The sequence below is a fragment of the Anas platyrhynchos genome, chromosome 5 (genome assembly GCF_047663525.1).
Source record: "Anas platyrhynchos isolate ZD024472 breed Pekin duck chromosome 5, IASCAAS_PekinDuck_T2T, whole genome shotgun sequence".
NCBI lineage: Eukaryota > Metazoa > Chordata > Aves > Anseriformes > Anatidae > Anas > Anas platyrhynchos.
In genome coordinates, this window is record NC_092591.1 from 4,269,869 (window position 1) to 4,294,207 (window position 24,339).

General features: G+C 44.1%; 2 protein-coding genes across 19 annotated transcripts in view; one reads left to right on the top strand and one right to left on the bottom strand.

Annotated features, from left to right (window-relative positions):
• The window catches only part of DLGAP5 (DLG associated protein 5), a 28,781-nt gene extending 16,899 nt beyond the window's left edge, over positions 1–11,882 (bottom strand). For 2 of the 6 annotated variants that reach the window (XM_072038101.1, XM_072038100.1), the window contains exons 1-8: positions 8,779–8,870; positions 8,451–8,701; positions 7,576–7,784; positions 7,022–7,114; positions 5,232–5,319; positions 3,491–3,586; positions 2,302–2,375; positions 377–642 (exon numbers count right to left, since the gene is read on the bottom strand). In XM_072038101.1, the coding sequence (XP_071894202.1) occupies positions 377–642; positions 2,302–2,375; positions 3,491–3,586; positions 5,232–5,319; positions 7,022–7,114; positions 7,576–7,784; positions 8,451–8,701; positions 8,779–8,855 (1,154 nt within the window). In that variant the 5' untranslated portion in view covers positions 8,856–8,870. Of the gene's footprint in view, positions 1–376; positions 643–2,301; positions 2,376–3,490; positions 3,587–5,231; positions 5,320–7,021; positions 7,115–7,575; positions 7,785–8,450; positions 8,702–8,778; positions 8,871–11,124; positions 11,150–11,700 lie in introns of those variants that run through there. The other 4 variants (XM_027458527.3, XM_027458528.3, XM_072038102.1 and 1 more) reach the window with 4 other exon arrangements.
• A 6,735-nt stretch (positions 11,883–18,617) lies between these two features.
• Positions 18,618–24,339, top strand: part of FBXO34 (F-box protein 34) — a 35,590-nt gene continuing 29,868 nt past the window's right edge. For 9 of the 13 annotated variants that reach the window (XM_038179435.2, XM_038179433.2, XM_038179430.2 and 6 more), the window contains exon 1: positions 18,620–18,794. The gene's annotated coding sequence lies outside the window, so the exon portion shown is untranslated. Of the gene's footprint in view, positions 18,795–24,339 lie in introns of all 13 variants that reach the window. The other 4 variants (XM_038179441.2, XM_072038110.1, XM_038179438.2 and 1 more) reach the window with 2 other exon arrangements.

The window sequence follows — 24,339 nt, forward strand, 5'->3', positions numbered from 1 at the left end:
CTCCAACATGGCCAAACATATAAGACTGAAAAATTTGGAAGACTACCTTCCATTCAATGACAGACAACATGAGCTGCTAGTATTAAAATAGACACATCTGTGCATAGATATCTATGGCACAGTCCCTCATATATGGATCTGCTCTACTTCTAAAGCACAGGCAGGATTATGCATTACATAGTTTGCTTTCCTGTTATATTATGTCCACTTTTGATTAAGCAACAGTAGCAACCATGATCAGGTGTTTCAGCATCAGAACACTTTGTTACATGTGGAATCTCCCTACAGAAAGATTGTATTTCCTGTAGCACCACGAAGTTTCACTTATATTTATAAGGCCATTTATATTTTAGGACATTATAAATAAGGATCTTACACTGGAGATTTTTCAAAATCCCAGAAGGCGGTAGGTGTCAAAAAGGCATTTGCTCTAGAAGGAGTCATGGGTGTAACTTTATAGGTTGTTAATCCATCTAATGGCTGAAACACAAAGTTTTGAGGTGCAAAGGAACGCGTTCTGGGTCTCCCTGGAGCAGAGTTGTTCTTTTCTTCAGAGGTCAGTTCCTGTTTAAGTTCTGATGCTGAACACGTCACTGGATCCAGCTGAGCATTTTCATTCTCTTTATTTTCAGAAGGAATTACCTGCACAAATAAACGAAGTGAACACTATATTATCAAATCAATGAGCATGAGTATAGGAATGGGCTGAATTATAACATGCCTGTTTGAAAGCCATCAGGAAAGGAACAATTTCAGGTAATTTGCTTTCTACAGCAGCATGCATGTACACAAGTCCTGACTTACACCAGAGGCCCAACTGGCTTTTAACATTTTGCAGCAGGGTAGCACTTGACCATAAGGAATGCAACAATCCACTGAAGGGGCTAGAGTAGCAGAACACCTGGCCTACCAGAGTGGTAATTAAAATTAACAAATGCTTGCTCCCACTGTTAAAAAAAATGCTTTAATGTGATAAGCTCCTCAAGAGCTGAGTTACTGGCTCCAAATGCAACTAGGTCTGTTGGATACGTGTATAAACTGTAATTATTCAAAGACTGAAGAACAAGCTAAAGAAAAGCTGATAGCTGAGGAATGCAGTCCAAAACAAAGAGAATACAAGTGCAGTTAGGACTACAGAATGTTGTTCAAAGAGGACAAAAAGTTAATCAATAAGTTGAGTCCACATTCCTCTGAGATGAGTGACTAGACAATCACACAGAACACATTTCTGAAATACCTACACTGAGATATTGTTAGCTCAAACCAGCCATAAGACTTCAGACTCTTTTTCAAGAAAATATACATCTTCAGTCTGTTGGAAATCTTGTTATACTTCAAATACCCTTGCTTGGAATGTAAGCTTTGAATTAAGATTTTAACAGATTTGTGAAAAGATGACTGAGGTTACAGCAAGGGTTTACAAACTGGCAGCACAAAGTAACTCCTGCTTGCAAAGAAGTACTTACTTGAACCAGGATGCAAGTGCCTTTTACCTCCTGTCAGTATTTGTGCATGACTGCAGCAGCTTTAAGACAATCCTAGAGCACAGCTGCAGTTGCTGAAATAGGACTGGGGATGGGAGGTGTGGGGGAGACACTGAGTGAGAGGGGAATTACAGTGTAAGGAAGGAGAAAACATGGATAATTCTTGCACAGGACCGTCAGGGCATGAATGCATAAGCAAATTGTTTAGCAACCTAAATAGGGATATGACAAATTCAAAGTGTTCTCTATGCTGAGGCAAAAAAGTTCAGTTCCTTTTGTCAGTGCTATAACAAGAGCGACTACCTTTAATTACAATAAATCTTGCACAAAAATATTTTCATATGCTTTCTTGGTGGTTCAATGCCTGAAAATGCATTTAATTCTCAGCTTCTAAAGTCTTGTATTATTACTTGAGCATCAAAAGGATACATTCAGAGTATGTTACAAAAAGGAATGAATTTGCACAAAATTACAGACACTAGATAAAACCAGCAAACTAAGCAGGTTTTTTTATTACTATTTAAGTAGTTGAAATATCCCATCTAAGATATTATGTAAGACCTCTAATTTAAATTCATGGTCCAAAACTTGACGATTATAAACAGGCCATCCAAACAAGCAAATCAAATTTGGTCTTAAATTTTAAAAATAAGACAATATAAATACTCACAGCTTCTTTCCAAAATCTAGTTTGTTAGTGAACTTCCTATTAGCTATATGCCCAAGTACAACCACATTTAAGCAACAGTTTCACTACCCATTTGTTACTCTTACATCAGTTTTACTGCTTTTCCATTTCAAATATTAAATGACCTACCTCCACGACACCAGGTTTGACTGTCACCTTCTTCTGCTTTGCTACACTTGCTGTCTTTCTCTGTGACTGGTTATCTAGAGAGAGAGAAACTCTACAAGGTCAAAAGGCATCTGATTAAGGCAACTGTTCACTGATCTTTTCAGAAGATTGACATAAAAGTCTGGTGGTTAAAGACAGAGAGAGATTGTTTTGCTTCTCGAGTAAGTGGCTAGAGGGCAGACGCCTAATTGCAAGAGTTCATTCACAAGAAAACCTGAACTAGGATTGAACATCCTATTAAGAGCTGCATCACAAGGAGAGGAAAATGGATTCATTAAGCCATTAGTTTTCAGACGTTTTCATATACTAAAAGAGTTCGCTTCATTTCCTTAAAGGCTGAAGAAACACTTAAGTCAATTTGAGTTCAGATTTTGAATTCATTTTTCGTTTACAACTTCCACAGGAAGATTGAAACCAACACTATTGCAGCTGTACTTTCAGCCTTCTGTCATATATATGGAAGGCTGCAAAACATTTTGGAGAATACCCTGAGGACAAGATAACATTGCTAAAAGTTTCCTCTAGTTTAGTAAACAAACATGGATGAAGAAAGATGCCTGACTTGAAGAACATAGGCTCTCAGCTCTTCCAGAGGTATCTGTTCCTGATCTTATTAATCACAAGTCCTTAAACAGTGATGCACCAAACTGGCAAATCTTTCCCAGTTCTGTTTTCGTTCTCTGTCTGTAATTACCATATGCATATTGATGCTCCACACTGATGGATTTTACAGGAAACCATCCAATGTTAGTTTCAACATCTTGATTTCAATATTGCAATAGAGTTCCAGATGAGATTTGAAGTGATAGTGTATTTAATCCTTTTCTTACATGACAATTTGGCATGATTTAGTCTATCTTTTCCAAAGAGACAGCTACAGACCAGGATAGTGAGCAAAGACAGTTCAGAACAAGCTGATATGCATCTCTACAGCAAAGAGTGTCCTAGATAAGCAAGATCCTAATTAGAGACAAAACCATCTCCAGTATATCATTTGACAATATGTTTAGCAGCAGCACATAAACATAAGCGTTGTTTCCACTGTTCACTTACACAGTACTGGGCAGGACATCTCTTTACAGCACACTCACTCTGTCAAATACTTACGTATCAGCTAGACAAGCAAGACTATATTTAGCACCTCACTTACCAGCAGTAGCAGTAGTTTTCAGCACCTGCCTAGCTGCAGAGGCGGCTGCTCTGGTGATTCTTACATTTGGGGCTGTCTGGACTGCAGTCTGCAACACTGAGAAATATTAATTCCAGAGATAAGCTTTCTAAGGAGTTGTATTCAAGCAATGTAAGTCAAAGCTTCAGTTTTGTAAAAATCAAAGTTGTACCAGCAATTCTCAGTTGCATTAGTTTGCCAGAATCATCAGGAGGGGTGTTTTTTTGTCAGTTCCATGCAAACAGAGCTAAACATGGACAGCCCAGCTTAGCCTTGGCATCAAGAATCTTGACAGAAGATGGTTTTGTTGCACAATAGTACTTCCAGGACTCAGATAACATCAATGTACCAGTGTGCTAAATGCAACATACAAAGCTTAAGAATCCCTTCTCAATATTCAGTGCTATCAGACAAATTCAACATTTCCCTTATGATGCTCTGGTCATTACATGGAAGTATTCTAGAGTGTGAATTTAATAAAGTATTCTTTAATTTGAGTCATGCCCAAATTATGTTTATTAAATAGGACTCAGATTCATACACTATATTGCGCATCTTTGTAGTTGTCATCTGTGTCTTAGTACTGTTTCTAATTCCCTTATTTCCTTCAAAAATATCATTCTCTTCCACAAAAACATTAACAAGCTCTTTATTTCATTCTTTGCCTTTCTGTATCTGCCTGAAATCTAGTATCCCCACTTGGTTGTTGTTAATGATATTTCTTTTATTTTTATTTTTAAATGTCATTCTACTTGCCACATAATTACTGCTTGACAAGCTGGAAAAAAATTACTAGATAAATAACTATAACATCTGATTTATCCAAATGTTCACTTCCTTAACATTTTCATACTGTTTAAATACATGTAATATGTAATACATATTCTTGCTTCAAGAAAAAGCATTATTGAGTCTAGTAGATGATAATTTTTCAAAAATTAAATGTTTCAATTGTTATACCAAACACTGATAATAGATTTTCTCAATATTCACTGAAGGTATGAAATTTATTTAAGCAGACATCTGCTGCTTGCTGATTTAATTACTTTAGCGATATGAAATTCATTTCACCCTGAATTATGGCATATCATGTGTTAACGTATGTATTCTACATGACTTAGCATTATCAACTTAAGGCACAGACATCACTGTGCAACCAGAAAGAATTCATAATCAAAGGTATTCTATTTGCTTAAACAAACGTGGCAATTTTCTCTTTTACACTTTTCTCCATAAAAGTATGCTAAATCACATAGAGAGTCCAACAACTAGACAGATACAGAAGGGACTGTTGTAAAATATGAAAACATAAGACTGTACTTATAACTAGACAAACAGGAAGCTCTGCACATGTCCAGCTGTGGAGGCAGTGAGCAGTCATACAATTCTTACTGTTCTTTTTCTTTTCCCTTCGCTAGGCTGAATAATCAGTAACCAGAACTGCATTAAGTATCCTGCACTTCATTTCCCCAGCCTACAGAGGCAACAATTGCATGCAATACCTAGAGCCACATGCTCAATAGTCTGTCAGCAGCTGCCCTTGCTGTAGTTGGTAGGAATGGTCATCCTAAAAACTTCCTTGTTCCCTGCATCCAAAACTGAACTGTGGATCTCTCCCAAAGATGTTCCTCTCCTCACTCCCATAACATGACAATCGACTCAGAAGAATAAAACGGCAGTGCCCTTGCAGATTCAGATGTAGGAAGTGTTTTTACTTTCCTACCTTTCCCTTTTTCAGCCATTTTGTCTGTACTCTTCTGTTTGCATCCTGCTGCTTGTGTAGGGCGCACGCTATGCCCGTTGGCACGGACCTGCAAAAGAAGATTGCATTTTATGAAGCACTGGATTTCCAGAAATGAAGTAGCCCAACTTTTCCTCATCTTTCTACCCTAGCCTCCAGTAAAACAAATGGCCAAGTAATTGGCACAAACAGCTTTAAAAAGTAAAGAAGTTAAAGATAACTAAAATAGCTCATTTTAGACATGTGTTAACAAGTTATCCATCTAATTAGGAATTCAGAAAAAGAATGAAGAAAATTTAAGAAACTGTTTAGTTTACTTTGAAAGTAGGTGCTAATTACTGCCCCAAGTTAGTTTGTATTATGTGATTTATGTGATTTCAAAGCCGCTTTTCTGAAAGATTCAGTATTAACTCCATTCTCCCTTCACACGGTTATGACTGGAAATCTTCCAAATGCATTCAAGTTGCATAAGACAAGACAGCTAGATTCAAATTATAGCTTTTTACAGATTACTGCAGGTGAAATTCCTCAAACTACTTTTTTGTACAAGTAATATCAAAAGAGACTGCCAAGATTCACAGTAAAGCGTGCCAACACTGAAGTGATTCCAACTTTGAGCAGTAAAGATTAATCATGACTGATGCCTGCAGTAATTGCATCTCAACAACACATACCTCCATTTATAAGGGTTTTAGGCCTTAAAATTTTAAATGGAAATTAAATGGAAATCTGCACAACTGCTATATGTTGTCTTTCAATTTTAGCCACTGGTTTTACTCATTTTTATTGCTGACCATAGTATGGAAAACATAAGGCAAAAACCCTTATATATAAGAATCTTCCCCTTAATGAAACAAACAGCTTCATGTCCAGCTTGTTGAAAATAATGTATGCAAGACCACTATTGCTGAATTTAAAAACATGAGATGAAGTACTCTACAGATTTAAAAACGTGAATATCATTTCGTCTTTATGAAATTAAGATGCCAAATTAGCAAAAATAACTAGGATTTCAACAGCTTTGTGCACCAGATCTGTCACTGTGCAGACTCCATCACGTCAGACTAATGGGGCTGATCGGTAACTCAATCTCTCATCTTTAACAAGTAGATAAATAAGGTGGCATAACAGGCAAGAATATTTTTAGGTTGAATTTTAAAAACAAATGTTCTTTCTCACTCAGAGAAGAAAAATATACAAAACTTGTGACAAGTTTTAACAATGTAGTTGATTTGCTGGGTTACCTTCAACTTTTAAAAGCTAGAATGTGATGTAGGAAAAGAATTGACTTTTTATAATCTGCATTCATCGCACATTTTCTGTATTCATGAGAGATTCACTGGTTCTCCAAGCCAAAAAGTATTTAACTCATTAATGTCTCCACTCTTATTTGCATTCCTTGCTGACTATTTAAGTGCCTGTGCACTCAAGAATCAAAATGGATCAAGTTTGTGATTTGAAAAAGTCAGATGGACCAAACACCGGTCAATATGACATATGGAAAAAGGAATCTGGATATCAGTACACTTCCCTTTGGTTTGTACCGACCTAAACAAATTCTCTGTAGTTCAGTTCAACACAGTGCTCAAAACAGCTCAAAAACAAAACAAAAAAAAAAAAGGTTAACAGCTTTCTGACCTAATTTGTCATTCTCCTTGGGAAAACCTGCTTGGAGACAGCACTCCACATCAGAATACAATTCTGAGTTATGGTCTAAAGGATAATTACATCATTTTCTGCAAGATTCACTTAAGTTTATATAAGAGACAAACCGTAGGAGGCTTAGATGTTGTTGGTATCACAGCTTTTTCTGCTTGGTTCTTGGCCTTTGACCGAGTAATCCTCTCAGAGAAAGCAGGAGCTGCCTGGAAACATTCCCAAGGAAACAAAGAGTTAACAACTCCTTCCTCCCTCTGCCATCACTGCTGGAGTGAGCAAGAAGCTTAAGGATAAGAAGCAACATGTCTGTGCACTTGAGTCAAAATGGATCAAGTTTGTGATTTGAGAAATTTAGTCAGATGGACTAAATACCAGTCACCAGTTCTAAAATAACTTGGCTACTTCATTTGCAGATGAACTGCTGTAATTTCTGAACTGAGAACACACGCAAAACCAAAAATTAACACATCATTTATATTATTTCCTGCTTTGTTTACAAAAAGAAGGAAAATGCTCCCCTATTGTTCCTTATTATAAAATATTTATAAAGAATTTATATTATAAAAGGTTTAATTCACATAACATGCATAGTTTTGTATATAAACAGAAATTGTAATACTGTACAGTACATAAACTTAATTTAGATATTTAATATTACTCTTATTACCTTCTCCCTTGGCTTCACTGTCACAGGATCTTCAGGTACCAGAGAAAGAAATCCAGGTGCAGTAGGTCTATACAACCCAACTTTAAACACACCCTTTTTTGCTTTCTCTCTTTGCTCTTTTAGTTTTCGAAGTTCCTTTTCTTCTTTATAGCGCTGAAGCATTACCTTGCGCTCATCGATCCTCTTGGAGGCTGCATCTGTAGGTTGTTCTGAAGCAAACATGAAGACAGGAATATTACACAGCATCACAGAAATTTTTCAGCCAAGAAAAATCAGAAAATATGTTGGAAAACTGCAAATTTATTTTTTCCAAGTTACAAGAGGAACATACTAGGCCAGCAAGTAGAAGACTCTGAAGCACATGTCTACAGTTTTCAGTTGAAGACTTATATGTGATCTATCACCTTGCTAAAAACTTAAGTTACCTGCATTGTTTTAGCCATTCCCACAAAGAAACTAGCAGCTTGAAAAATAAAATTAGAATATGCATTACCCATTGCTAAGCATGCTTTAAGCACATGGCAGATACCAGTAATATGTAGATGAGATTATAGATCAGGTTTATTCACTTCTTGAACAGAGCAATCATTAAGAGATTTCTCATTGAATATTAATAGACAAATGCATTTCTTCTTTGTCTGCTGCAGACAAATCACAGTAAAGGCTAATTCATACCACTGGAGCCATAAAGGAAGGTAAAGCTGTATTCAGACCATTTGCTTGACAGTTAGAAGAACTGGCAGTCATTTGTTTTTAAATCGTTTCCTTCACATTAAGATGTGAACCTCAGTTTGGTTCCTGGGATAACATCACGAAACTCACTTAAAGACATTTTTAACAATTTTTAAAAAGCTTTAAAACTAGGCTTTACGTACTCTGTTTCACACTGCTGTTCTCTTTAGAGCGCATCTCACTTGTCTCATTCCGTTGAGAGGCTCCTCTGTCTTTCGATAACTGCACATTGACATCTGCCAATCCAAACTGCCTGCCCTTTTCAAACAACTTGTGTCTGTTCTCCTTCTGAAGCATGGATTTTCTGCGAGCAACTTTTGTTCTGATGGTTTCTGTACTCAAATCCTTTTTGTATCGACCGGCGAACTGGGATGTAGCAGCCATCTTGGTTATCCTGGACAACAAAAAAATCATAATGATTAGGAAAAAGAAGCTGTAACTGTTTGTTTTGCCCTTTTTATTAGGGTTTACATGTTATGAACAAAGAAAGCCCTGGGTTCTTCATTTCTGTTGTGTACCAGAGACAACACAAATAGTGATTTCAGCATGACTCCTCATTATTTGCTTTATGTATTTGATGGGCTCGTTTGTTTACCAAGCTGTCAGCAAATCTGACAAAATTAGCAGGGAAAGCTTTGTCACCGCCAGGGACTGGCCAACTAGTCTGTTCCCAACACAGATGTTTTTCATGTTAAGGAGACCATCAAGTAAATGACAAGGCTGCAGGACAATACTTGGAAGCAACACTGCCACTGAGCGTTTAGATTATACCCTATCTGATGGCGAGGCATTTTTGTCATGCATCGGAGTACTTGGCTCTGCTTCCTCACAGAGTTTCCAGGATGCAACTGTAACACAATAGCGTTTATTTCAAGCAGGATTTCTCCCTACTTTTTTAACCTGAGGAAGACCTGATGAAAACATCAGCTGGTCTGTACATGCTGTGCTAGCAGGGACACAAAAAGCTCCAAAGCCTGCCTCCCACCCAAAACCTTTTTGCTGAGGGTTTTCATGCTTCCTGGAGAGGTCAGGCTCAGTTCTTGTAATTGCTCTTACTCTGCCTGCCCCTTCAACCAGGGTGCTTTAGAAACCTCATCTTAAAGAAAACAATTTTAGGGTAAGAAGGGTGATACTGCTAAGCTAAATAACTAACAAAGGTCAGTACAGAGGTTCTCAGCTTTAAGACAAAGATCTTTGGCCAAACAAAAGGAATAGTTAGCGAGCTGGACAGAAAAGATCAGCCTTGACCATGGCTATACAGGATTTCTTAGTCAAAAAATACCATTTGCTACCAGTATCTCAAGCCAAAACTGAACACCAGAGACCTAACTGAAAACCTTGATGTCAGAAAAAACAGAATACCAAAATAAGCAGAAACAAACAACGGTGTGCTCTTAAATTATATATACCTCGTGAAAAAGCATGGAGAGAATCTGAACTGCCCTAAGAAGGAAAACAAAGTCTGCATTCTGGAGCTGGCAGTGGCAGCCCCTTGTGCCCAACTTCATGGCAGTACTCACGTACCGAGTAACTTGCACAGCACCAACAGCACTTCCACAGCCATCTGGAAGGGCTTGGAATAGATACTGGAGGCTATGTATGAGTCAGAAATGTAAATGGGTATATTTTAGTTTTTTCTCCCAATAAGCTTAGCGGAGCAGGAGAGCAAAATGGCGAGAGGAAGAATAAATGATCAAATGGGAATAAAAGCAAAACTCTGCTTAAAGTACTCAGATCAGAAGCTGAATCTCTTCCACACAATCTTGGAAGAGCTGGTGCACGTCAGTGCCACCTGATTAATATCAAGCATCTTACATCTCATCTCATTTTATGTTCCAACTTTCAGAGATTCATTAAAGATGCCAGATAATTAATAATGATTGCAAATGATCAGACTAACTACTGTAGCTCATGGGTCACATTTATCCCGCTTTACAGGTACGTGTTTAAGGAAGGTTAAACCCTGAGCTTCTCCAATAATCATCTTGGGACTGATCTTGTTAGTTGTTCCTGTGGTGTTATGGAAAACCATTAAGAGAAGTTGGTGGCAGTATATTGCTACAATCTGCCTCCTAGAAGAAGCAGATCTCTCGTGCTTCCTGAAGGAAAACCATTCCTAAAAGCAGCAGCTAACATCAAGCCTCTACACTCATCCTCTGTGGTGTTTAAATTAATATATAAGAAATCAAGAGGTCTGGCTAAGAAGTTTATCCAACTAAAAGAGCATTTCTTCCATGTGAAACTCTGCGATTGTTTCCAACTCCCCACTTCTGAGCTAATATTAGGTGTGCCACCCCCATAAGCTCCAAGAGCCGTCTCTCCACTGTCACCCTATTTACTGTTGGATTCCTTCTCAGAATCGTGACAGCTAGCAGGCTTCTTATCTTAGGGAGTTCATCTCTCCCAGGGATGGGCTTTATTAAAATCAAAATGTTTGTTTTTCCTCACCTCTTCCTTTATTTTTTTGGAAGTAGTTTACAGGTTGGGTCTCTGAAATCACTGGGCAAAGAAAGGGGAGCAGAGGAGGAGCTGTTGTCCAAATGTTTGATGATCAGCTGACAAAGCTTCTGCCTGACCTGTTCTAAACCTTGTGAGTCCCCAGATCTCCAACAACTTGTAGGACAAGTTCCCTGTGCCTGGGGCTCCTTTATGTGCTCTATACACAGCAATAGACCTAGATTGCATGCATAATGTTTAATTCGGTGCCTTGGTAAAAGTTGATATGCCTATAACCACAGCATAGGTGGTGCTATGCACTGACAAGCTTACAGCAAGCTGCATTTGTTTTAGACTTTAATAAGCATTTTAACACTTTACCTTCTATCTTAAACAGCATTTTTCTAGCTCCTGTAGCACACGTCCACCTAAGCCTTTCTGCCATGAATAAGCACCAAGAGCAAGTAAACTACTTTCAAGTAGCCCTACGGAGGAATTTACCTAAAACTTTAAACATTATGGAAGCAGAGATAGAGGAAAACTTCCCCTTATTTGTAATACAAAAGTACCACCCCCAGATTTTTATTTATTTATTTATTTTTGGAGTAGCACCTTGCCCAAGCAGGACTTGAAGGATAATTAAGATTTAAATCGGCATAAAGGCAAGGCGAGATTAATAGCAGGAGGGGACAGAGTTTTATATAAAGGGAAATCTTTATATAAAGGGAAAGACTCGGAAATAGTTAACGCACGCGAGCTAAATTACAGCTGAAGAAGCGCAGGGCTGACTTGTGGAGGAGACAGGGAGGGAAACCTCCTGGGAGAGCCCCCCAAAATCCCTCAGAGCCACCAAAATCCTCTCAGAACCCCCCAAACTCCCTCAGAGCCCCCAAACTCCTCTCAGAGTCCCCAAAGCCACCTCAGAGCCGCCCCCCCCAGCCCCCGTCCCGCCCGTACCTGCCCGACCTCAGCACCCCTCTCCCCGCGTCCTCCCCGCTCACTTTCAAATCTCACCTCCCGGCGCTCATTGGCCAGCCCCGGCCCATCCGCGCGCTCTCATTGGTCAGCCCCCAACGGCCAGCCGGTGGGCGGAACCTAACTCGCGGATCCGGGTGTTTATTGGTCGCCGCCCGAGCTGTGCTTGGTGCTCATTGGTTGTGTGGAGGCGAGGGGGCGGGGCTTGGATGGGAGGGGAGGCGGTGAGGGGTTGCCGCGCTCCACTCTAAGATGGCGGCGGCCTGAGGGGGCTGAGGGGGCGGCGGGGCGCAGCGGGTCCCGTCAGCGGGTCCCGCGGTGCAGGAACGCGTGAAGGGCGGGCCGCTGGGTGTCAGCCATAAAAACATAGGCCAAATCTTGGATCCTGCTGAGTTTTGTCAGGGCAAGAATAAAGATCTGTGTGAGACTCCCAAGCACTGCAGGAATTTTCAGATGTTTCAAGGCTCGCCTAACCATAACACTTAAAAAATGTATCCCTAGCCCATCACATATCCTCCACGTTTATTCTAAGCCCTCATCTCCCGTTTTCTTCATGTCACAGCGACCCCAGGTTTGCTGGGGTGGCTCCTGTTCGAGGTCTTCCTCAGGTGCCCGGCAGCTCGTGCTGCGCTTGTTTACAAAAACCTGCGAAATTAAAACGTCAAAAGTGTTAATGAGGAAAGCAGCCGCTTGGTGGCGCCGCCAAAATGTAGGTTGGCAGATGAGGAAAGATGAGTGCCAGACAGGAAACTGCTGAGTGCTGGGTATGGTCAGTGCTGGATGACGGCCATACCTTGCAAACAGCGTAAAAATGCGGCGTCTCCGGGCTGTGTTACAGTAAACAGGCGGTACACTTTTATTTAAACACGATTACAGTGAGAGAAGACAGCGATGAGTGGATTAAAGACCGTTCGGTCAGGAGGCAGAGCTGCTTCCCGCAGCAGCGCTCCGTCTTGCAGGCTTGCTCTGTGCCTCATGAGGTGCAGCTGTCAGAGAAACGCCACCACACAGCTCCCTGTGTGAACTGCCAGGGGGGAGAGCAGAGGTCCAGAAACTTTAAACATCAAGAAGAACTCTAAAATTACTAATTTGCTATAAAATAATCACAGACTCACAGGCTGGTTTGGGCTGGAAGGGACCTTACAGCCTATCTAACTCCATCTGCCCTCAGCTCCATCCAGCCTGGCCTTGGGCACTGCCAGGGATGGGGCAGCCACAGCTCCTCAGGGCAGCCTGCACCAGGGCCTCATCACCCTCATAGTGAAGAATTTATTCCTTATATCTAACCTAAATCTACCCTCTTTTAGTTGAAAGCCATTACCCCTTTCTATAGGAGGTAATGGATTTGCTTTATTATTGTTCCTATACCACTACCCCGTTAGGTATTGGATAAAAGATCAGTCTGGAGTTTATTGACTGCTGCTGGATTCCCCACTGGTATAAAAAAGATCTGATAAAACAATAGAGCTACAGGACTTTGTATCTGTAGACTCTGCCCACAGAGTTCAATGCAATGCAGTCCTGAGTGTTTGGTGCATTTTGTTACTCCCCTTTTTTTTCCTGAATCATTGGAATTTGAGGGCATTCCACAGTTCTACCTTTTGATATCATCACTGTAGACATCTTGAACCACAGGTTTTGGGAAAAAAAAAATGGTTTGGGAGTGTCGTCCTTCCAACCAAAAATCATTCTTTCATACTGCATACCAGAACCTGAAGAATATGTGTTGAAACAATGGAACACCTAGGCTGGAGCATTTGTTGAGTTAGTTTCTACTCATGTGGGGGCGGATACCGAATTTAGGAAGTCTGACTGCACTACAGCCTGGACTTTAATCTCACTAGCTCAGATAACAACATCAACGATAACGTGGCAGTGCACACTTCAGTGCAGACTGGTAACCCAAGTACCTGACTCAGGTCCTTGGCAAGCTCAGACTCTGCCGTGCACCTTTGCTGGTTGTTACCTGAGCTGGTTACGTTACAGCCAGAATGGGTTTCCTTCCCATGCTGCAGTTACACCTTCCACTAACAATATCTAGGTCACCGTAATTGTTTGTTTATATGAGTAATGCCATGATTTTAAAGTATCGCAGTCCCACTTTAAGGTAAAACATGGTAATACTTTTTTTTTTTCTTCCTATCCAAATTCCTGATTGCTACTGATTTTATTGTGTTAAGGGAATAAACACATTACCATTTAATAGAGATAAACAAGCAATATGAATATATAAACTCATTATCCTGTACAGATATTATACATGCCTGAAAGATTAAACGTGTCATTCTCACAGAGTCCTGATGATTTTGTGATAATATGCCTACATTTTACCCATTGAAGCTTAAAGAACCAATTTGGATTTCTCTGTTTCTTGACAATATAACTATCATTATCAGATACATTTTGTACCAAGATCATTACGTGGAAATCCGCTAACTTGTTCTTTCTACTCTTCCTGTCATTCTTTGATATGGGATATGGTGCTTTGTGAGGGTAATTCTTTCTACCCTTGCATAAATGCCCCTTATTGAAGAGCAATATGGAGCACGTAGGAAAACTTATCCCCAAATTTAGACCAGAAATACTTAAAATTTCTGAATGTATTTTTGTTGAAAGGTTAGGCAAATGCAGATATAAAGCTATAGTCCAAAACATCACATGCTTGCCATTCACCTGGTATCAAAGAGATAAAGGCCATAGCAGGTGAACTCCTTTGCATGGACCATGGCACGTTGGGAGGGCACAGAGTAGTCCTCCAGCCAAATTATTTGGTAGTCTCTTGGTCAAGAGCTATGCAGCAAAGCCATCACAGTGCGCTGGCTGTTGTTCTCATTTCTGAAACATAAAGCAGTTGCTAGTTTAAAAACTGGAACAAATTGCAGCAGCAGAAAATAGAAGATGAATTCCGCCTTCTAACAACTGGGAAACAGTTACGTCTTCCACTGCATTTTCTTGATCTGTTTTTGAATTTCGTTTTATGCAGTAGAACATTTTTAACAGGAGTGTGAAATAGTGATCCAGCAACACCTTAATGTCTGGGGAGTGAGTAAGCTATCCCACCTGCTTGGACCAGGTAGAAATCCAGCTTGGACCAGGCAGAAGATACGTGTTTGGAGTCTCACCAGGATAAGGAGAGCTTGGAGAGCACCTTCCCTTCCCTGGGTATTTGCTCTACCATCTAGATTAGTACATGCAACATACCACATCAGATGCAACCCCTACAGCCCACGGTGTTAAAAATAAAATGGTAGCCTTGCTCTGTTCTTTCAAAGAGGGCTTGTAGACTCGTAAACCCCAGCTGTGTGCACCCTCCACCCCAATCTGGCAGGAACACGCTGGCTATGCAGAGCGAACCGAATACGTCCCCCTTTTTGATGTCTCCTGCAAGCAGGTCTCAGGAGGTGGGAGTTTCCACTCGCCCTTGAGAGGTGTCTGACGCTCCCCCAGCTATAAATAGAGAGGCGAGGTACCCGACTCGAGGTATTTTGTTGCACTCTGGCAGCCTGATAGCCTAACAGTCAGACGTCGTGGCACATTTATAAGCTCCAATCTTCCGCAGGATCAAGTCTAAAATGCAAACTAGCAATCTTATAATGTGAAGCATAAAACACAAATGGTTGGAAACAAAGGCTGGGTAGTTTTTATCTCTGCATATCTTCACATCTTCTGTTATTTACATCGTGTTTACACTGAATGTTCCCTGCTGTTACAGATTTCAGTCAAAAACCCTACCCACTCTAGCACTACAGGTGAAAGCATCCCACAGCTGGTTTCAAGCTCCAAGCTTTGTGGCCCCAAAGCCACACTCTTAATGAAATCACATTTGTTTCCAAACAGGCTCAGACCTTGGTTTTCTTCCATGAAAGAGGGGAGGGGGAATTAACCTAGGAACAAACACAGGATCAACCTTAAGCCACTGCTGAGTTGAAACCAAATTTTGTGGTGTTTCCAGGGACATGTGTGGAGCGGGTTACCGTGGGTGAATTGTACAGTTATCCCCTTTAGCAAAAGCAGATGAAGAAACCGCTTAGTGCAGCGGTAGATGATGTTTCAGCAGCATTAAGTACGTTTCTAATTGAGTTAGGCCATTGTGTTTTGATTTCAAAAGCGCATCCCTTTCCCAAGCTTAGACAAGACTCCAGTAATTTTTTAGCTTGGGTTAAAACCCATATGTGTTTTTTTCTCAGCATGTGTCTCCATCACCCAGAAGCATCTCATGTGGAAGCTGGAAGTGACTGCTAGAGTTAAGAGTCTCACGGCTAAAACAAACACAAAGGAGATAAGGAACAGCCTGATTTAGAGTGTACGACAATGAAAAGCTTTGTGGAATATGACCACTAATTAAGATGGAAACTCTAGAAAAGCTGTAGGGACTTGGTTAATCCTATGTACTCTGACAGAGTTAAACTTCTCCAGGTCTCTGATAAGATAGGACAAGTTTTCTTTATCTATTGTTTTTTTCGATGTTCAAGGCTACTGAAATGCAAAAGTGCCAGATGGCCATGTAAGCTAAACAATGTGCAAAATCTTTCTTATATTATCACTAAATGCCTGGGGGGGGGGGGGGGGGGGGGGGGGGGGGGAGGGCAAGGGGTGGGGGTAAGGTTATTTAACCATTAGAAGTCACTTAGCAGCAAATGGCATTCATCTGTCTTTATCAACTTACAACAAAAGATTGGGTCTGTACAGTCGTGGGGCCTTTTTCTAATATGACAGGGCACATATTTCATTCCCATTTAAGTCATCTGGAGATATCTTGTCCTTGTGTGCGTCACTGAACTGTGGTGCTGTGCTAGTAAAAAGGCTCTTTTCCACGTGTGCAAAAAAATCACCGTGGGCCTATACCAAAACACATGATTTTCCCCTGGAACATGTGAAGCTACTGTGTCACCAGCAGCTAAATCCCGTTATTCTGGGGTTTTGTTATGGTCCTGAGGAGAAAGTGTTGGAGAGATGAGGAACTGCATGTTCTGTTTTCAGTCCTCTCACTGATCTGGTATTTGACCTTGAGCGAATCATTTTACCTGTATCTCCCTTCCCGTGATCTCTTCATCTGTGTGTATAGTGGCTGTGGTCAACAGGGACCCCATAGATTTTGGGACCTCAGCCATCCAAGGTGCCGTGTTAATGAGATCCTGTGCCTTGGCTCTGCCCTTCAGCAGGACTATTGGGGCACAGTGCTGTGCTGACACAGTTACACTGCTTTTTTGCTTGAGGCTGGTCTCGAGGATCTTCTTGTAGTATTGCATTTGTGGTTTGCTACAGGGAGCCCTGGTCCTGCTCTCACCCTGGATCATCTGTGGTTCCCCCACAGGGACCTGCATTGCTCCCTCTTCCTCTCTAAGCAGACATGAACTGCTGAAATCTTCTTTTGAGGAGGGGGGAGGCTTCTTCTTACAGGAAACCCTTTGTCTCAGGCTACCATCTGGTGATACAACTTAATTCTCCTTTTCTCAATGCCTTCCCTTTAAATTTCACTGTGGTTCTCAGTGCCCTTGGTTGTGAGGATTTCTCCGGTTCCTGTCTCTTTCTCCCTGCAGGCTGAGGGTTTCCCTGGGCAGGACAGCACAGCAAACAGCTAGGATGACGGCTGCATGACGAACCGGTGTCCAGGGTCCATGCCACAGTGCCTCCTGGATACAGCCACACCAGGAAAACGAGCTTGTTTTTCTCTGCCAAGGGTAGCAACCACACAAACGATGACAAAGTGCATTTAGTTGTTGTGCTGGGGAGGAAACACCAGTGGAACAAGCCAGCTGACGAGGCTGGCGCTGTGCTGGGGAGGCGGGTGTTACTGTATGGGTCACAGAACACCTGAAGGATGAACCCTTTACTAACACTTCCAGCACACCCAGTAACATCCCAGTAACTCCTTTTGCCCGTCAGCTGGGACTTAAGTAGATTTTAAAGCCAGAAGGTCTATCAAACAAGATCCTTTGGTCACCAGGGGAGGCCTGTGTGTTTTTTTTAGTCAGTTATCACTGCAGTAGAGCTATGAATGTCAGTGCCACCAAGCAGCTGCTTTCAGTGCCGTGTCGGTGGACACCTCACAGCACCCACCACAGCAGCGTTCAACCCCAAACCTCAACACCCCATGGCAAACACCCCTCGAAACACCCCGAGGGCCTCAAACTTCGGGGCATGGCGCTGGGGAGAAGGCAGCCAGGTTTCACAGACCCCGGGCCCTGCTCTGAGGAGGGCTCGGGGGGCTCTGAGGGGAAGCTCCGGGGCTCTGAGGAGGGCTCGGGGGGCTCTGAAGCAAAGCTCTGAGGCTCTGAGGAAGGCTCACGGGGCTGTGAGGAGGGCCAGGGGGGCTCTGAGGCGAAGCTCCAAGGATCTGAGGAGGGCTAGGGGGGCTCTGAGGAAGGCTCTGGAGGATCTGAGGAGGTCTTGGGGGGATCTAAAACAAAACTCTGAGGCTCTGAGGAGGGCTCAGGGGGCTCTGAGGCAAAGCTCAGAGGCTCTGAGGAGGGCTTGAGGGGATCTGAGAAGGGCTTGGGGGGCTCTGAGGAAGGCTCAGGGGACTCTGAAGAGGGCTCGGGGGACTTCGAGGCGAGGCTCTGAGGCGGGCTCGGGGGGCTCTGAAGCAAGGCTCTGAGGAGGGCTCGGGGGGCTCCAAGGCGAAGCTCCGAGGCTCTGATGAGGGCTCTGGGGGATCTGAGGAAGGCTCTGGGGGCTCTGAGGAGAGCTCGGGGTGCTCTGAGGAGGGTCCCCGGCCCCTTCCCGGCGCTGCCTGGCGCGGCAGGGCGGCGGGGCGGCCGGTGCCTGGCACGGCGCTGGGGGCGGGCGGCGCTTCCCCGTCCCTCCCCGGCGAAGCGAAGCCCGTCCCCGCTCCCAGTCCCCGGCCCTCCCCGCTCCGCCCCGGGCAGGGATTGGAGCTGGGCCGGCCCGGCTCCTCCCGCCGCGGCTGCTCGGTGCAAGGAGGTTGGGGAGAAGGAGGAGGGGAGAAGGAGGAGGGGAGGAGGAGGGGGGGGATCCGGCCGCGCCGAGCCGAGCCCGGGCTCGGCGGCTCCCAGCAGCTCGCCGCCGGGACGCCCCCTCCTCGTCCCCGCCGGAGCTCGGCAGCCCCGCTGCGGGTAGGCTTCTGGGGCCGGGGGGGGAGTGGGTTGGAGGCCGGCAGGGAGGCCCCGCACGCACCGCCCCGCTCCCTGCCGGCCATGGCGGCTGCGGGGGCCGCCGAGGGGCCGCTGGCTGCCCGCCGGGCCGGGGCTGCGCGGCGGGGAAAGGCGCCTCCAAGGCCGGTTCCCCTCGGTTCGAGCCGCCCTCTCGGTCTCCTTGGGTTTTATTTTTCTCCCTCGGGGTGATTTTCTCCCTCGGGAGCCTCGCTCTGCGCTGCGGGGAGGGGGTGCTGGCTGCGCTGCCCCCTTCCCCTGGCAGCGCTCCCCGTGGCCTTCCCGCCCGCTTTGACAGGGCGGCAGCCCCGCGGTAGGGCCGCCCGTGGGCTCCGATGGATCAATGCCGTTCCCCGGCTGTTTTCACGGGGTTGTCCCGGCCTGGGTGGCTGCTCTGACCCCGGGTGGCTTCCCCACGGGTGGCCGAGACCGGTCCCTGCCTCCTCAGCCCGTGGGCAGAGCGCTGCTGCCGCCCCCGGTGCTGCGCTGCGCCTGCTGGCCCTGAGGAGAAGGGGTTGTGGCGGTCTCTGTAAATCCCAAAGTGACCCAAAAATACGGTTTTTAGCAGGGCTGGGTGCCGCGGGTGGTGCCTCCAACAGCGCCTGCACGTGGGAGTGGTGCAAGGAGCGAAGGAAAGGTGAAAAGTCCAGTCGCTGGGGAAGCGATTTCTTCCCCAAATTACTTCCTCCGAGGCCTCGCTTGAAGCAGCGAGCCTGGCTTGTAATTCCTTCACTAAACCCAGGTGGATGACTGGCTTCCAGTGGGAATAAAAACCTAAAAATCGCCTTACATCAGCGCAAAACGTGGGGATAGCGCCTTGACCTGCGAGGTGTCAGCGGCCGTAGGCATCACCGCTCGGAAACAACCAACACGGCCACGGGAGCTCGGGCTGTAAAACCTGCCTGTGAAGCTGGGTAAATAGCCGAGCTGTTCACCCTGCCGTGCCGCATGCTATCGGGGTTAGGCTGCTCTCGGGATCCAGTTTTGGTGGCTCTGGAGATAGCCGAGGCGGCTTTGAACTGGCGAGCTGGCGGGGTAGGCTGGAAGAGCCGCGAGCCCTTAATGAATGTTTGCGTAGGGCTTCGTGTTTTCTCGGCTGAAGGGTTTTACATAATTGGCCTTTTAGGATTGTCTGTCACCCCCTAGAGAAGAGCCAAAAAAGGAGGAAAAAGGAAAAAGAAAAAAAAAAAGTGGAGGTAGGCAGCTGTTTTGGAGGTCCAAAGTCGAAACCGTGAATGCCTGGAGGTTGTTAATGTTGTTAGTGCCGAATGCGGTGGCAGCAAAATGACTCACTTGGAGAAAAAAATAATGAAATAAATCTATTTCTGTGCTCCTTTTGAGCGATGTGAACAGCACAGTCGGACAAATGACATCCTGCACACATCTGAGCAACTTGTTCTTTGGTGAGCAGTGGAATTCCTACTGCGACTCCAGCTGCACCAGAGTTGCTTTTTTGCACTTGAAATCTTAACTGGAAGCTTTTTTTTTTTTTTTACAGTGTTTTGATTCCTTTTTAATAAATGGCTAATCCCTTGCTGCAGGGGATGGGAGTGTTTTGAATGCAGCGTTTTTGGTCCTGAGGGGAGGGGAAAGGGAGTGCCCTGTATTGCTTTCCAGCAGCCGCCCGCCTTCCCTGCGCCTGAGTGAAAGAGCCTTATTGACTGGTTTTGAAGGTAATATGCCCAAATTCTCCTCTTACGTGGTAAAACCATAAATTTTGCTGTAGCACAGCGCCTGTGAGGGGAAGAGATGGAATGTCAGGGAGTCTGTGCTTCATCAGGAGCAGGCTGGTAACAAAGGCAGTGTCTGTTAATTGCATCGCGTTGATCAAAATCTCCCCTTTAAATGACAAAGTCCCGTTTTAATAGGTGTGAAAAGTTGTGGGATTTGATTTAATACCAGTGTCTTAAAATCATCTTGCACGCTCTGTATGACTAAGTTGTCTCTTTCATATTTAATTGGAGAACAAGCAGAGGCTGAGGAGGAAGCTTTATGTGTTTCCCTTGCTCTTAAATGCTCTTTAAAATCTTCACTCCATTTAGATAAGGATCGTGAACGGGCGTGAGTGACTTGTCAAGCGCCGAGCTGCCACTGATTTTCTTACAGGCATGTAAAACACCCTTTGCATGCCCCTTAAAGCTGGAAGCTCGTCCCACAGCGTGCTGCAGGTGCGTACCATGGTGCTGGACCGTGAGCTCCAGCCTGCTCGAGTACCAGCTCGCATCTACAGCCTGTGCGTGCAGGGACTTGCCTGTAGTTCCCATGCTAGGCTGTGCTTTTGGGGTACAGAGGTGCCCCAAAAAGTGTAGTAGGCCCAAGATACTACCTGCCTGCTGTCTCTTGAGGTTCCAGGAATCAATGTCTTCATCATAACGTGTTATTTTGTTTTTTGACACCCTGTAGCTTAACAAAACAAGCGATTCAGTGTAATCCTCGAGCATCAGTTGCTTTACTACCCTCAAATATTGCGTGTTTCATCATTCCAGTGGTGTCTTTTCATCTATTCCCTTTGCCCATCAGGGCAGTGCAGGTCTGATACCTGCTTGTAGTGAGAGGAGCAATTTTTCGTGTACTCCTTGTAGCTGAACCTACAAGGAAAACACAGGACTGGTACTAAGGCTGTCATTAAAGATAACGTGGCTTTGCAAGCACGCGTGTCTCTTGACCCAGTCTAGTGCTTTTTTGTCCCTTGTGGATTATTTGGATTCAATCCGAGATGTTCCTGTCTGGACATTGAAGCTTTGAAGGAGGTTTTAGTCCAGCGAAAGTGGCTGGTTAGAGATCTGCTGCCTGGTTTTGTAAGCTCTGCAGGGAAGGAGGCGCAGGAATGCTGCTTTGGTATATGTGGCTGCTCTGTTTTTATTTGTACCACGTTTTACTGGTCTTGTTTCCTAAGCTATTTTGGCTCGAATAACTTAGTAAAGTTAGAATCTATTCAAGTCTGTGTGACAGACTTGAAAATTTGTGTTTAATACATGAATGTTTTTCTCTTAATAATGTCATCCCCCCCCAACCTCCCACCCAAATGAATCAGGATAACTGCCCATCATGTAGATTCTGGGTATAGTTGAGGAATTAGTATGTGTTTATTCCCCAAATAATTATCATAATCATATTTTTTTCTCCCTTCTTGTAGAATATCTGCTGTATCACTTGCTAATCCTGCTGTTGCAGCCTTATGCCTGTAGCATAACTGGAGAAGCACCACGGTGGGGGTGGTGTTCAGCTTTCATCTGGCTGCTTTTGGTATCAAAAGCAGTGAAAGCACAGCAGGACTGGCTTTCTTGTAGGGTGGGCTTGTTGTAGGGTGCAGCTTGTGTCAGTGGTGCTTGTGTAGCCAGTACCTGCTGCAAGCTGGGTCTCTGCAGCATCAGTGCGATGAGGGTCAGAGGCAGATGCATTAAATATGGCTCAAGGATGCCGAGACTTGTTGCAGTACAGGGGCGAGGTGAATGTTTACACAAATCACCTTCCTACACATCCGAGGCTCTGCTGCCTCCTTCATAAAGCGTTGCTGCTGGGCAGCTGCGTGACTGCCTAATAATAATGTTCTTGGGGTAAAAATAGACTACAGAGGGGCGTGTAAATGGCTGTTAAGAAAATTTCATATATTTTTTTAATTATTCAGCAACGGCTGACTCTTACCTTGGGGTGCAGAAAATAGCGTTCTCTTCCACATGATTAAAAAAACCTCCTTCAGAGGCTGTTACGTCTGCAGTTCACAGCAAAGTGCTGGCATTTTGGTAGCACGGAGGCTGAATTTCTGCCAGTTGAAATCTTGGTGTCCTAACGTGCCATTCTTTGCAACGCTTGGAAGCTGATATACAACCTTCCTCTGCCTCGCAGCAAAACAACCAGTGATTAAAAATTCAGCAGATGCTGTGGTTCACTTAACCACTTGTTCTTGCATCATTCAGGGCATATCACACAATTAATGTTGCTAATATTCAATCCAGCTTTTTCAGCTTTAGGAATGGGAATTATCTGAACTACCGTGGGATTTGTGGAGCTGTGTTGGCAGGCATTGGACTATGCAAAGTAAATTATTCAGAGGTGTTTTCATCCTTTCCCCTAACGTGGAGAATCTCCTCTTTATTTCTCAAATATTGTTTGTTCCTGCCAGGTGGGGCTTTAGTTTCTGCAGCTTTTCTCACTTTAGAAGTCGAAGTGTTTTCTTTTGATTGCTTTGAGATAAATGAGACTCCCTAGCTGAGAGGGGGGGGGGGAACACCCAAAAAGCCACGGTAGGTGTAAGCGCTTGCGTTCTTACTTGCATGCAGTATTTCATTTGGCCACAGAAGTGTGTTTGTGGGAGAATTCTCGCTTGGTTTCAGCCAGGGTTGCCTACTGCTTTCAGAATGTAGATTTTTAATGTTGGATGACTTTGGTTAATAGCATATATATCCAGAATATCGCACATTTGCCTTTTAAACGACTTAGATTTAGGCTTTCCCTTCTCTGCTCTATGTCCCTTTAAACATTTGGAGCTTTGGGGTTTTTCTAGCAGCATCCAAAGGTTCTGGAAACCTTTTCTGGAGCTACAAAACAGCGTAAACATATCAGGATTTGTGGCTTCCTTTAGCACCATCCTTTCTGTTCAGAAGCTGGTGCCTCTGATGCAAAACAAGAGGCTTCCCCATCACTTCTTGTAACTGTGGTTAGGGTTGACCTCGAGGTGTGTCTGCTTATCCTGGGTGCCCCCGAGCATGGCAGGGACTGCCCCCCATAAACACCAGGGCTCGTTCAGCCCAGCGCTGAGAAAAGTTGCTGGGTCTTTGGGTGTCTTTGAGAGGACTTTGCTGTACTGGGGCAGCCGGGGGTTGTGCGCGTGGAGAAATTAAATTGGGAATGTGGAACGCAGGTTGAGTATTTTGGTCAAGGGCACGCGCGGTTCAGCGTCCTTCGGCGTGCTGCTGCAGGGAGCTCACGAGTTGCCTGCTTAGGAGAAGGTTGTGTTTAAGCATAAAGTGACAAATCAGGAGGAATGGAAGGGCTGGATTTGTGCATTACTCTGTGTGATAGACAATATACGGCAGATATGCCTCTGAACCTGTTTTTGGGAGAAATAATGGGCAAAAATCAGAGACTTTTCTGTTCGAGCACGTCCTTAGAGCTTGCAGTTCGGATACCTTTTCGTTTGGGCTCTGCCGATTAGCACATCAAGAGGGTGCATTTTTAGTCAAAGCAGACATTTTTCTTCGGAGGAACCTGTTCGGACTGCTAACACTGAAAGAAGTTCTCTCAGCAAAGTACATCAGCCAAGTTGTTGGTAGATACACAGTTGGCTTGAAAAATGATGTCTTAAATCTGTGCTCCCCGGCCTCTTTAGTGTCATTTCCAGGACGATGGGTAAGAAATAGGTTGTTTTTTTGCAGATTTCTGATACCACAATTTATCGGGTGCAGTACTTGCAGCATTGATATTCAGGATAATATCTTCAATCTCCAATTGCAAAAATAACTTCACACACAGCTAATTCCATCTGCTGGAGAAATAAGAGCGAGGCTGA